This window comes from Phyllostomus hastatus, unplaced genomic scaffold (genome assembly GCF_019186645.2).
Source record: "Phyllostomus hastatus isolate PE091 unplaced genomic scaffold, TTU_PhHast_1.1 phas_scaffold_129, whole genome shotgun sequence".
Classification (NCBI taxonomy): domain Eukaryota; kingdom Metazoa; phylum Chordata; class Mammalia; order Chiroptera; family Phyllostomidae; genus Phyllostomus; species Phyllostomus hastatus.
The window spans coordinates 26,228,567-26,243,850 of record NW_025334009.1 but is presented as its reverse complement, the minus strand read 5'-3'; the positions used below and the strand labels follow the sequence as shown (position 1 = coordinate 26,243,850).

At 39.6% G+C, this 15,284-nt stretch overlaps 1 protein-coding gene across 5 annotated transcripts in view; it reads right to left on the bottom strand.

Moving 5' to 3' along the window:
• TBC1D5 (TBC1 domain family member 5) overlaps positions 1 to 15,284 on the bottom strand; it is a 479,919-nt gene that overhangs the window by 51,525 nt on the left and 413,110 nt on the right. For 4 of the 5 annotated variants that reach the window (XM_045856988.1, XM_045856989.1, XM_045856990.1 and 1 more), the window contains one exon: positions 13,320 to 13,609. In XM_045856988.1, coding sequence (XP_045712944.1) covers positions 13,320 to 13,609 — 290 coding nt within the window. Of the gene's footprint in view, positions 1 to 9,105; positions 9,172 to 13,319; positions 13,610 to 15,284 lie in introns of all 5 variants that reach the window. The other variant, XM_045856992.1, reaches the window with a different exon arrangement.

The window sequence follows — 15,284 nt, the reverse complement described above, 5'->3', positions numbered from 1 at the left end:
TTCTCGTATACAAAAAAAAGTCTGTCTTACTCTTTTTAATGGCTGTGAAGGAAAAAAATTGTAGCTTTCCTAAAAAAGCATTTAGAATTTTCCCAATTTTCTGTCTTTACAAACTAAATGACAATTAAAAATCTAAAGAGGTCCGTCCTTAGGTACAAATAGTTGGTTATTTTTATTAGGTAGAGTTATATAAATGGAACTAAGTCTAACTGTATTTTAAATTTACATAAATTATTCCAAATTGCTTTCCCCTAGGATTTTAACAGATATATGTGTGCATGTATATTCATATATATATGTGCAAATATAACATGATATATCTTTGTCCATTCATCTCATTTTTTATTTGGTTAATCTAATGAAGGGAGAACTTCATTATGTTCGCTTGATGTTTCCTGATAACTAATGAGGCTGGAGGTTGAAAAATATTCAGCCTCATTAGTTGTGTAGGCCACCCGAAGGTCCCGTCTGAACTGTCTCTGCTCATTTTAATTTAGGAAGCTGATCCAGGGGAGGTCCTCCTAAATTCTGGAACTCAGCCCTTTGTGTGTGTGTGTGTGTGTGTGTGTGTGCGTGTGTCCACACTTTCCTTTATGGCTTTTGTTTTTATGGTTCTGCTTAGGAATGCATTTCTTACTCCAAGATGATGTAGTGGGAAGAAATCTAAGTATTTATCATAAACCTAGGTTTTTCTTTTTCCTTCCATGAATATTTTCTCATTGCTACTTGGACCACTACTCTTTAAGTAGCTTTTACTGCCTTTGGGTCATGGAAGATTGTATTGCAATTATAACAAAAGAAATGGTTGCTTAGCTTTGAGTTTCAAATTGCTTCTAAAAGTCTATAGAAAAAAAGTATAAATCTAAGAAAACAAAACATTTTGATTAAATGAAATAATTTTTCTTTAGCTTTTTCTACATTTATACAACTGAATTTATCCCTTCAAAATTTGAGTCACCCACCTATAAAATTCTCTGGTGCTGGTGACTTTTTAAAAGTTTTATGATGATGGCTCTTTGGATTTTCTCTATGTTCATTCCATTATTAAGATTTTCTATTTTTCCTTGGGTTAGTTTGATAATTCATATCTTCCCCTCAAAAGTCACATATGAGGCAGGCAGAATGATGCCTATGCCCTTAATCTCCAGAGCCCGTGAGTATGTTACCTTATGTAGCAAAAGGACTTTGCAGGTACGATTAAGGTTAAGAAACTTGAGATGGGAAGAACATCCTATGTTATCATGGTGGGCTAATGTGAACAAAAAGTCCTTCGAGTGGAGTAGCAAGGCAGAAATATGAGTTAGTGGTGTGACTAAAGAAAAAGGACATGGTTGAAACATGAGCAGGACTTGACCTGGTATTGCTGGGCTTGAAGGTGAAGAAAGGGGCCATGAACCAATGTGGCCTCCTCTAGTTGAGAGTGGCCCTCAGCTGGCAGCCAGAAGAGGAACGGCGACACTGATCCTATAGGCACAAGGAAGTGAATTCTGCTGAGAGCGTGGATGATTTTCTCCTAGAGTCTCCTGACGCCTTGGTTTTGGCTTGGTGAGAACTGTATCAGACTTTCGACCTACGGAACTGTTAAATCAATGGGAAATTCTCTTTACTGCTCCTTTGGTTACTATGATCTACTTATGATCTCTAGACTCTCAATATTTGACATTACAGTTCAAATTCTCAGTTAATTTAAAATGCTACGTAGAATCATTTATATTTTATTATACTCCTGGAAAAAATGAAAATTTTGTGGACTGTTACAACTTTTTACATTTCTTCCAAAATGAAAAAATAGTTATGAGCAGTTACGTATACCAAATCTCATAAAATTTTAGTTGCCTTGAATACTTCTGACATGAGGTAGGTAGTACCTATTACAGCTATCTATCTGATATTTACAATATATAAGTAAAGTCCTATCAAACTTGTTGGGAGAATTATCCATTTAAAAGGATTTATAACATTATCAAAGAAAAAAATCTTAAGAAGCTATACCAATTTTTATAAAGCAACAGTTTCCATGATGAAATTGTAAGAGCAGAAAACCTTCTCTGATTCTAGACTTTATCTGTACTATAGCTGTGTACTATTCATTTTTTCCTCCAACCTTCCCCTAGTTTGTCTATCCCGTAGTATCCCCTAGTTTGTTTATCCAAAGAAGAGATTAGAAAATTAAAATAAACTATAGCAATGTGGTATCTGCAAAACATTAGTCCAAAGACATATATGGACTTTTACACTATTACCTCATTTGATCTTAATGACATTGTGAGGAAGTTATGTATAGGGAACCCATCTGCGTGGTGTGGGAATGTAGCCCAGCTCCCACTTGGAAAAGCCAGTGGGAAGTGAGGACCAGCACACAGGAGCCAGGTCCACAGACAGGTTCTCCCATGGGGAATCAGGCCTGTATCGTATCTAGGCTGCTATGAGGCTTGCTTTTGCTCAAACTCCCTCACCTTGAACTAAGGCAGCAAGTGCTTACTACAACTTCCTAAAATCTGAGCTAAACCTCCCAAGTATGAAGTGTAATTGGTTCAACCACTTTTCCCTTTACAATTGCAAATATCTTTCTTCTTTGATGTAATTAGCAACATCCTCTCCTTTGTTTTCTGTAAAAGGTAACCACCTAAAGTGAACCTGTGCATAGTAAATGAGGACCATCTTCGATGTAATGTACCCAGAAAAACAATAAAAGCCTGTCTAGGTGGGGGTCGGGCCCCCCTTTCTCACTTAGAGAGCGGCTGTGCCATCTCTTTTCTCCACAGGATTTCTGAAGTCTGTGTGAATTTGTTCATTATGGCCACAACACATGGATCCTGCTGGCCAGGATCCACATCAGTTATGTATAAGAAAACTGACACTTAGGGAGTTTAATAAATTTGCCCAAAGATGGAGGTATAGCTATATCTATATGTTTCTGTATCTGTATCTATACATAAGACTTGTTCAAACATATATACACATTTATATATAAAATTTCTTAAGATTTGTTTAAACTTAAAGACTGTCAACACATATTATTTCATTTCTATATTACAGAGAGTGACTCCAAGGAGGTATTAATTCAAAACAGCAAAGAAGAAACAAACAAAAAACCAAACCAATCACATATTTGGGAAATAGGTCCATCTACCCAATTTTTAGGACATATATATGTATTTTGAGATGGCTTTTTTTCTACAAACAAAGCTGACTGTCAGGCCTCTTGTATTTGATTACAGGTGCTTGTCTCACGAAGGCCAGATTTCACTGAGGGGATGGACTGTGGTCAAAACCAGCCTCACCGGTTGGGAACACTTAGCAGAGTGGGTGGATGTAGTAGGGCTACAGTAAAGTTCTTGGCCTTTAGCTCACATAAAAACCCTGTACAAAATATATTTCCCCTCAATTACTAACATTTTTGTGCCCTGTGGGAACAAAAACAGTTTAGACCTTATGAAAATGGAGCCTCCAGCATGTTCCCAAAGAGGAAGATGGACTATTTCCTCTGGAGATCTGTAGGAAAAGCCCAGGCACCAGAGGAAGTCCTGCCTGAGGCAGCAGAAAGACCTCCCAGGCCTCTCTGCCCTTTTCATCAACGGAAGAGACAGCCTATCACCCAGGTGTCACCTGGACACTTTTAAACTGAGGAGCCAACATGCTCCACAAGCTGACAGCCCATAAACTGCACAGTGGTGCTGAAGCGCCAACATTAATTGTTTCTTTTGTTGCACTAAAACTAAAGCTCATTCTTAGAGGCACATTCTTAAATCTATTGCTGTGGTGCTCTGCCCAGACCCCCCCAGTTCAGCCTGGAGATGGCTTGCCCTTAGGAGTTCCTTTCAGAAACCTCCCTGAGCTAAAGAGAGCTGCTTTGCCCCAGGACATGCCCCTCCCCTGGGGATTAGCTCCAATCCAGTTTGGGCTGACAGAGCACAAAGGCTGGCCCTGTTGCCTCAAGGCAGACGCCTCTGCAGGGCCGGCCATCCTTCACCTCAGCGCTGCCTCTTTCACTCCCCGGTGCTGATCTCGAGGATACTCCTCACAAAGCTTCCTACCCTTAAATCTTTGTCTGGCATTTATTTAGCAGAAATCCTGACCCAAGGCAATTAATTAAAAGTCATTTTATGGTCTAAGGTGTTCTTAAATACACTAAATACAGACCGGTTCTTAAACTGCAGCAGGCATGCACACAGTCCTTCCTTCCTAACCAAAAACAGGGCACGAGTTTATGAAATGCCTGTAGAAACTCTGTCCAGCACTGAGGATGGGGGTGCGACACGACAGGAGCTCTTCAAAAGCTCCCCAAACAACAGTAGGAGGGAAATACAGACTTGTACATACACTGGCCTATGGTCCCAGGGGACAGAAGCAAACAGCAGTATAAACAACAGTACTCTGGAAGCACTGCGGAGGGGGGATCTAATTCTGTCTCAGGCGATTAGAGGTGTACAGTAAATCTTAAAACTTGAAGAGTGGGGCGCTGGTGGTGGCTCAGGGAAGGTCATTTTTGGTGCAGAACACAGTATTTACGAAGGCAGTTAGACTACTGGGAACATCTAGCTCAAGCACAGTCTGATTAAATTCTTCAGGGCTTCCTGCCATCCATATGTAATTGAAAATGAGACCAAAACCAGTGTAAAATAGGATGAAGTCCAAAAGCAAAATGTTTAGGGTGCTAGGAAATCTGGGGGTCATTGGTGGGGAGGCACAGCTCAGAGGAGCGGAAAGGGAAAAGGCTGGGAAGCCCAAGTGCAGTGGCCACAGAAAGGCGATCACCTTGACTTCACAGAGCGACTCAGGAGAAAAGGAGGCATCAGCGCATCTGGTAACATTTTGTTACCTCGGCCTTGAGTGAGACAGCAAGAGGGCTGATGTCTGCTCAGTAAAAACACACATCTTGGTGCCACCAGAGAGCAAACGGAAGCAGGCTGTACCAGAAGCTCCTGGAATAGCTGTGCTGTGGCCTGACCACAGCAGTAAGCACTGCTGGATCCAGTCCTTGCCTGCAAACGTGGTTTCAGGATATCGGAAGTTATTATTAACAAAATAGAGAGTATGCTGAGTTGGCTCCTTCACAATTTGATTATGAAGACCAAAAGGCGTTTGAGGAAATCAAATAATGGCTATAACAGCATCACCACCACCTGAGTGGGTCGCACCCTTGGGCCCTTACTGTGGGCCAGTATTGTGGTCACTTCCGAGAACGACCCTTGAAGCAGCTGTTCTCTTCTGGGTCATCTAAGCAGGGCAGGGATGGAGGCGGGATTCAAACTCAGGCCCAACTCCAGGCCCATGCTAGGCAAAGGTGTGCACCTTGCTCCCCTAATAAGGGCTATGCCAGGTGGGGCAGTAGTGAACATAAACTAAAATGAAAGGAAAATTGAATGAAGTCTTTTGGAAATAAAGGGCAAATTCTGATCTTAGTCTCAATCCAAAAACAACTTGTTTAGTTAACATCTTTTGGAATAAGTGGTCCACCAAAATGCATTTTCTAGCTGATGCTTCCCCAAACTTGTTTTACCTATTGTATATTTCTCTGCCTTGTTAGAGTAATTATACAGAACACAACGGATCTATTTGTTCTGCTTCAGGGCTATCACTTCTCAGTAACCTCAGTGATCAACACAGGGTCATCCACAGGGGATAATTTTTTGGTTTTCAGTTATCTTCCCTCTTGTGAGCAGAAACTATTTCTGTTTGGTCATTACACTGTCTAGCTGTAGTTGATTTGACCTCCCTTTTCTTTGTCTACCAGTTTGCAGCATGTCATCTGCCCTTGGACACTTCTATTAGTGCTTTATTCTGGAAGGTCCAGAGAGGAAGTCACCTCCAGACACGAGAGCTGTTATCACATTAGTGTGACTCCCACTTTACTCCTCAGTTTAAAACCTACTTTTTTTCCTGAAAGAAATGATAAGAAACTTAACAATAATTACCCTTAGGGAAATGGGCTGGCAGAAAAAAGTGGGAGGAGAAAAGGGAGGCTTATTTTTTTTTCTCTTTAATACCTTTAATTCATTGGGATTGTCTAATGATGTATGTGTTTTAGTTTTATCTTAAGAATGCCACCCTGGCTGGCGTAGCTCAGTGGATTGAGCACAGGCTGCGAACCAAAGCATCACTGGTTTGATTCCCAGTCAGGGCACATGCCTGGGTTGCAGGCCACGGCCTCCAGCAACCGCACATTTATGTTTCTCTCTCTCTCTCTTTCTCCCACCCTTCCCTCTCTAAAAGTAAATAAATAAAATCTTAAAAAAAAAAAAAAAGAATGCCAACAGTAGTTATCTGGGCAGGGAGGTTGTTTTTTAACCTTTTCCTTCCTTTTTCATTTTTAAATGCTATATAATGATATCTATGTCTGTACCCACATATATACATATATAATCATATCCAGTAACAGAAATAACATACACACAAATATAAATTTTAAAAATGCCTATGGTAGTAACTTACAAAATAGAAATTTCTTTTCTAATGGTCTGTTATGTGATGATACTTATACACTTCTGTTGTTGGAAACTCTAAATTCTCCTTGGAAGTAACACCCATGTGTTTGTCCATATGTGTGTGTGTGTATATCCATTATTAAAAAGCTTCCTGGTTTGTGAATAAATTCCTAAATATCTCTAGAAGAAAAGTTTCTGGGGTAGCTATATATTTTCAAAAATAATTTTGAGGAAACCTACTGAATTGTCTTCAAAAAACTAATTCTCCTGTGGTAAACTGTAAATGATTGCAACTTATCCTGAAAGATAAAAAATGAACTTTCTAAATTTTCCAAAAATTATTTATTGGCCTAAATTGTAAAATATCACTTTATATTCAGTGCTTTTCTTTAAAAAATTAAAACCATATAATTATTGTGTGTTAAAAGGCAAAGGATTATAGATACAAAATCTCTAAAAAGACTATATATAACCAAAGAATCATGGGAAGTATTGATATTTGCTTCATATCTTGAAAAAAAAAAAGACATCTGGGGAAAGTCTAAATGATAGTTTTAGTTCCATGAAATGAAGTTTATCTATTCCTGAAATATACAGGGGACTGTAAATGGCTTTGGCACATTTGATGAGGTTCTCTAACTTCTAATGCAACTAACCCTATTAAACACAGATTTTTAAAAAGTTTCTTGCTGCCACCACTATTTCGGTTTACTTCTCCTTCTGTTTGCTTTCCGACACTCTGCAGGCAGTGTGTTGAGGAAAACACAAAGTGACTTCTTCAGATTGGGGTAGGTGTCGCCTCACTGCCTCCTCATCACGGTTGTAGTGGGCATCCCAGACTGAAAGCTGTTTATCTGGGCCTCATAAAGCGGCTGGAGCCTTCCCCAGCAGACTGAATCTCTGTCAGAAAGTGGCAGGCAGGGGGGATTCTGAACAGGCTCTCCAGAGAAACAGCTGGTTCCTGACTGGGCATTCTTGCCTGGGTCACGTAAAGCACAGGTGGATGCCCAAGTCACCTGGTCAAGCTGTGGGGAAAGCAAGGGAGTAATGAAAACAGAGCCTGGCACATAGGAGGCACTCAATAAATACTTGCTGAATAAGCGAATGGCATGATTCTACTTACATAAGTTATTTGAATAAAGTGATAGAACTTCCCCCTTCAAGATGCTATCTAAAAGACAACTTTGTTCAAGTGGCCCTGGTCTGTGGGGAAAAATGGATTGAGCACGTGATAGCATAGATGCAGAAGTCAGAATATGCAAGGCAGTCTTCGCTTTTTTCTCTTTCCATAGCCAGCTAACTTTGGGGCAACAGAACACGTGTTAAAGAGTTGTTGGTGGGGGTGGGGGAGGGCCTCAGATTTTAATTTTAGGAAACAAATTTAAGTCCTATGAATTCCTATCATATCAGATGATCACATCAATATTTATTTCAGTGCAAAAACTGACAAGGGTAAAGAGAAATCATTTGGAGATTATCTGCCTTTTCTATTTCCATGTTGCTGTATCCCTTCATGTCACTTAACAGACACCACCAGGAAGAGTAAACAGCAGCTCCTTGTGGAATCTCCGGACGGAAAAAACCCTGAAAGGTCAGCTGGTTCAATTACCAGAATACAGCCAGAAACTATACTTGGGAAGCACAGAACTATATATGGAAGTAAGGTCACATCCCTCTACCCGCAACAGTGTTTTTTAAAAGAGGTCAGCCACACACCACTCATTTCCTAATCACAATGGATTCTTTTCTGTTAGTTTATCAAGAAGAACAGAGATCATGAAGGCATATTATTAGAACAGTATTTTAATACTACCAGCATGACTAAATTATGTGGACATTTTAAATTAAGGAAAACATAATATGAATTTTAATACTGTTATCTTTCCTGTTTGAATTTAAATGGGAGATTATTAACGTTAGTCTAGGCTTCCACTTAATATATGACTCCTCTCTTTAGCATATTTCATCTAAAAGATTACATAATATGAGACTAGTGCAGCAACTTTAAATATTTATATGCTTTTACATTCCACAGGAACTGCCAAATATGGATTACTATTGTTTTTTATTTCTTAAAATTTTTTTCTATATTTTCAACAAACAATTATGATATTAAAATGCCTTTTTATTTTGAATCATTGCTAGTTATGCATGGAGATTTGTCATACCAAACTTCCTGTTGCTATGATTCATAATACAAAACCTGTACTTAAAAATTTATTTTAAAATCAGGTTGTAATTCTTTTAGGTAAAATAAAACAAGGACTTTGGATAATACCCGACACATTTAATAATATGCATACAAATGGTCTCTCAGAACTACGTTGTCGGTTACTGTCACAGAGTTCCTATGCAACAAAAATAACAGTTGGGTGTGAGCTGCCCAATAAAACACAGTGTTAAAACCACCACAACATGTAAAGTGACCATATTTCACAAGGAAAGAGGCTGATTCGAACTTAACAGAAAACCCACATCACAGCTAGGTTTGGCATCCCCAAAGTGACATGAGAGGGACTTTTGTTCTGAACAACAGTGCCACTCAGTGGCTGAACAATGGTAGTGAACTGATCAACAGTATGAATGGAGGGTGGGCAAAAGGAATAATGGAGTTTTGGAATAGGCAATGATAACACTGCAGGCAAAGAGATATACATCGTTGCCATAGTAACTGTACCTTGGAGGTCAGTTAGAGTCTGGACAGGAACAGAAACCTGAGCATTGCTTCCTGTAACTATATCACCTGGATTTCATAAGAAAAAATAATTAGATTTCATAAAAAGGAAAGATATCAACTTTTCTTTCATACTTAATGTTGTAATACATTTGTCAACTGAATTACTAAAAGTAAAGCAGAAAACACAGTGCAATCTTATGAAAATAAATATAAAATTTTTTTAAAGGAACTGTTTTTTTAAAAGTATCTCCTAAAAAGCACTTGTGCATATTTTTCTTAAAGAAAAAATAAAACAAGTTTCTACTAACGTATAAAACAAGTTTCTCCCAGTTGAAAGTACAGGATACTCTGGCAATCAAAAGATTTTGCTGAACAGATTTTATTGTGCTACAAATATTAGTATGGTTTTATATTTTCTTTTCAAAAGTCTTTATCCCAAAAATTATATGCATTTGTTAAATAAGCATTCTTTTGAAATTGATTTCCTTGTCTAACAGGCAAAATTTATTTTTAACTAGACTTGAAACCAACTTCTCCAGTGATCAGATAAAGACCTAAACAAGTTCTAATTTCATATTAAGTATTGAAAAGATTTCAAAAGTTACCACATGTACCAAATGTCAACATGTAAAAATAAATCTGTGAACTGCATACCCTTTAAACTTGATATACTTATTTCAGGCGAGATTTCATTTACAAATTGAACCTGCTGTAAATGTTGCAAATAAAGAAGTGTTCAAATTCAGGAACCAGACAAAGGAAATGCGGAAAAAGGATTGCATTTTAGGAACCCAGGAAAGAAAGGAAAAGGAGCATGACAGGAAATTCTGTGAAGAACTGAGGTACATGGCCGTTTAGAGAAGGGAGACGTTTTTGTTTCTTTGGTTTCCTTCCCAGATGACAAAGTTCGGCATAAGCACTCACTGTCAACAGAGTAATCCTCCAGACACCACAGCTTCTGAAGGCCTGTGATATTTTGAGATTAACTAGGTTAAAAAAAAAAAGAGGCTTCTTAAAAGGCACCATATTTTCTATGTACGATAATGTAAGATTAACAGACTTGCTTTTCCTGTAGTTTTTATACAATAGTAAAAAGTCCACTTTTGAATTAAGCAACATATCCTCAGTGCCTTGGCCACTTGCTACAGTTATGATTTACACATGGTCAGCTCATCTAGAAATTATTGCATTTCAATTATATCGTTCACATCAATTAACAGCATGCACGTTTATATTCTCCTCTAACTGCAATAAAGTCTATAAATAGGTACGTGCTCCAAACAAGTGATGAACAGCTTTTAGCAGAACTTATCAGGCCCTGAATTTTCATAACATAGTTAACTCTCTACTCACTGATAAATAGTGTGCTTATTTTCTGTATATTTAAAGGGAATTTTCAATTTTATGCTGGCTACCCCTTTTATTCTGCTGCTTCACCTATTAGTATGTGTGTAGAGGCTGAAAACTGATGTTAATATGAAATATTACCAGGAAAATTATCAAGGGACATCTGTGCTCCCTTTTCCTTCCTTCACGACCCACCCCCGACACACACAGGAAGTACAGAATGCATTTCAAGCAACGGGTACATGAATTTTCTGTTTTCCATACAGCTGTTCCCTTGTATAAGCACAAATGATTGAGAGTTAACTAACCTAGGAAAACCATAAGCATTTTCATCTTTATAAACAACCATTTTTCAAAACAACTTTCAAATTTTCCAGCAGAGTACACTAAAAAGGCTGTTACATTATCTTTCCTCAAAGGCACTAAGGAGATGGCGCCGTTCTGAGCTAGTTAGAAGTCGTATTCCAGCACAAGCCCCCTGACAGCAGAAACGTCGTGCTCACCACACTACACAAATCTGCAGCACACCTGCAGATCTGTCGGTGTCACAGCACAGCAGGATATCGGAGGAAATACCTGCTTAAAGAACCAGTGTTGGAGAAGTGTTTTTCGTTGCAGAGTTAACAAATAATCTTTCGCCACAGAAGCTACAGAGTTTTGGAGCTGGAAACGCGCTCAGGGACCAGCCCAAACCTATTACTTAGGGTGAGGAAACAAAGGGTCAGAAAGCTTTAGGGTTCTGCTTACAGTTCACCGTGAGTGGATGAATGGCATCAACCTACACTAGCTTTTACGTGCATACACTGCTCTTTGCCTTTTCCTCTGTTTTATTTGAAACTTTATGCAGGGAGGGGCATTAGCAGGACTATTTATCTTCAATATGAAGGTAGACAAGCTTTTTGAAGATTGGCATGAGAAGAACAAACCAGGAATAAAGAGACAGAAGAGTTGCCAGACGAGGCTGCCTTCCTCCAGCACGGGGATGGGGTACGAAATGCCCCAGTGATAATCCTCATGTTCCAAATACTTTGCTTAAGTGCTCTGTTGTCTTCTTCTAACTGGGGACTTGGTTTTCATCAATTGTTCCATCCTCATGCACTTCCTTTCTCACTTACTGTGATATTAATACTTGACATTTCCTTAGAGACACAACTTTATATTTCTATAGTCATTTGGCTTGGTTCCTCAGAAAATTTAAGCTACAGCATTAAGAGATTCTCTGACTCATTTGCCTGCCATCAGTTAGAATTACTACTGAGTACAGCTTGTTATCAAAGCAATATTGAAATCATATTTGTTTAGAACAATAAAACAGTACAATTATGAAATATATAAAATAACATTCATTTCCATTCTGTAAGTGGGCAAGTCTCCTGGCATTAAGACACATTTACAACATGTTAATGATCTGAAGTCTCCTTTTCTTTAAATCATGTGTGATAGCTCCACATTAAGAAGAGAAGAATGTAATTTTAAACAAGATAGTCTGATGTAGGTAAACTGAATACTCTAATAAAATTTAAATACTAATATATAGCACCCTATACTTCATATAGGCAACAATAGATAACATGGTGTGTTTGATGGCAGAACACACACTCATTATTGAATAATACTCATTATTTTAAATCACTGGGTGATAAAGCCCATTTAACTTATTAAGTTTACCAATTTAAATACCAGTAACTTAAAATTTTTCATTATTTTGGATGCAAACTCCTTAAACAGAGTATAAGGAACATGGTTTAAGGTCTTCCTACCGACTCAACATGACTACTGCTACTGCCAACACCGGTGATTTAATGGGGCTCTTACGTAGGGCTCCCTCGAAGACACGAATGAGGCACGTGTCAGTGTATCTGCCTTGAAATGAAATGGCTATCTGATGCTTTGGAATGCTACAGAACGACTTTTAGAAATTTTCTGCCATTGTGTTATTATTTCTGTTTTCTGCAGTACAGAAAACAAAGTCCCCCCCACTAAGAAATAAATGTAATCTTTCTCTTTCTAATCTGCTATGAATAGGGGTACTTAATCATCTGTCCCTGAAAACAAGTGGAAAATCAGAGTATAAAGATTCTGAGTTAGAACCTGAAGGGCTCCCTTGGGAATACAGTACAGGAGGCAGGTGAGGCCCAGGGGAGGCCCAGAAATAGAAGGGAGCTTACCCGAGCCCCAGCAGCCAGAGCGCCACTAACAGGACCCACAGCAGTGCCCTCACCCACACCAAATGAGAGCTTTGGATCGGCTCATCTGCCAGGTTTCCTCTGCTCACACTCCACGGCTCACTGTTAGTGCATGGACTCAGACACTTACTTTGGCTGCCTGACATTGTGCTTAGCTTCCCCCACCCCCCCCTTAAGGTTCTAGTTTGTTGAGCTCAGAGGTGAAACAGCCAGACAGAGTGACTGCAAGCCTAGTGGCACGCTTCCTCCAGACCGACTGCGTGGATGACTGCTGTGCCGAGTAAAGCCCGTGGGATTCGGAACTTCCCACTTCAGATTCCCTTCTAGTCAAAAGCATCTGAGATAGCAGAGATCACAGTCAACGGATTCCACATTCTGTGCTGTGATAGTTCGCGCCATACTCTACAGGAATCCCCAGGACCCAAATGCAATTATCGTGGGATATAAATGTAAAAAAAAACAACAAAACACTTTCACAAACAATCTCATAAAATGGTCATAATTTAGAATGACACAGTATCTAATAATCTAACTTAAAAGGATCTAACAGAATGGATCTTTTTAAAATTAAGTTTTGCTTTGATTTCTATTTCTAGGCAGTTGGGTTCTCACGGGCAGGTGAGGAAATCCCAGGCTCTACTGTGAGGGTTTCCTTTAGATTTATTAGTACTTTTTCCTTACCTTTGTTCAGTTGCACTGGCATGCTTTCCGATTTCAGCAGCCTCTGCTGCTGCTGCTGCTGCTGCTGCTGCTGCTGTTGCTGCTGCTGCAAATGATGTCTGGGAGCCTCTGCTAAGGTTGCTAAGGTCCTGGTGGGAGCCACAGCCATGGAGGAACTGCCACTACTGCCTCCCGATACAGGGCCACTGATACCGCCTGGGGCCATTGCTGGAGAAATCAATTTCCTTCCAAAATTAATCAGGCTATTAGAGACTTTATTTATATTCAAGGGAGTGCCTTTGGCACTGGTCCTGTAAAAAAAAAATAGGTGGAGAGACATGATTTAAATTAGAGGACAACTATATTTTACACTGTTTCACATATGCCATTGGTATAAAAACATACCTTACCTGCTTCGAACATGGCTGTTTACTAGATCAGCTGCAACAAGTGAGAAGTGAAAACTTAAAAGTGACCACAGCATAATAAAACAAGAAGACCCTTAAAGATGTGGCTTATGGAAAATAGTCTTTATACTTTTCATCCACCTATCCAATAAATAGGGCCTATTATGTGCCGACAGTGTACTAGGTTCTGAGGATACAACTGTCTAAAACAGACATGTTTTAGAAGCTTCCTTCGTGGAGCTTCTACTCTAGTAGGGAGTAAATATATTAATCAAACACTTACATAAATAAAAGCATGATTAAACCCTTATGGTGACGATTATAAAGGCGAGGAACAGGGCTGGGTGTGGCTTGGGCTACCCACAGAAAGGGGAGCCTGTGAAACGAGGCTCAGAGGAGGTTTCCCACTAGGTCTTGTATGTGAGTACGAGGTCACATTTAATGTGATTTTGAAGAATAAACTTGAGAGTCATGAAGTAAACTCAGAGAAATCATACCAAATGCCCAGACCACGAGCACGGCAATGCACACTCACCCCCACCGCCCGCCCCCCACTCCACAGGCTCCTTCCCCGCTTCCCTGCTTCCCTTTTCTTGATAGCACTTTGCATCAGCTGACATACTATATATTTTACTTATTGGAATATTATTTGTCCACTTCCTCCAATCCCCACTACAGTAAAAGTTTTGTGAAGACAAGGATTTTTGTCTCTCAGCTATTTGGCCATTGCCCGGCACCCATAGGTGTTTTATAAATATCTGTTACACGGCAGCTGCACCTTCCTACAGTCTAGGTCTTCTCGAGTGTTACAGGGGAAGAAAGTCTGTGCTCCTAGCTGTGGCCAGCCTCTCCATTTGGGCTCTGCGTCTCCTTCTCCTGTGTCACCACTTTCCCCTTCTCTACTGTATGATTTCCATTACCTCACAAAGAGTTTTGTTTCAAAAAGTGTCTTAACGTGCTACTGCTGCTTTGTCAGTTTCTGGCTCTGTAAGGTCTGGTCGGGGCCTTGCCGTTGCTCTAAATGCACTCCCCCAAGTCTCCAGTGACTTCTGTGCTGCAGAGCCAAAGATCCATTCTTATGGACTCTACCCTTCAGCAGCAGTTTGCCCCTGGAAACACTCCCTTCCTTGCACACACTTCCTCCCTAGGCTTCCGGGGCTTGCCAGCACCTGTGCTGTAACTGGCAAATAGAGGACACAAACTAAACATTTGGTAAAGGAGTGATGACTTCCCAAATGATTCATGATCTTGAACCATTTCAGAGCTAGTATCTTCTTGAAGACCAGTTATGATTATCAATTATTTTAGTTGTACAAGAGAGTCCAATTCCATGACAACACTGAAGTTTGTGCTTTATTGCCCAAATAATTAATAGAAGCTTTTCTTCCATTTTGAGTTTTCTTCATTAAAGTGAGAAACTGAAAATCAAGTTGGAGGGATTCATTTACTTGATTTCAGTTAACTTGCATTTTACTATCACGCCCTTTCCTCAGATCTACCTGGCAGCACTTCCCTGGTGCTTCTCCCACCTTTCTCACCACAGCTGTGCCCTTGGCATTGGTACAGACAGCTGTAAAGC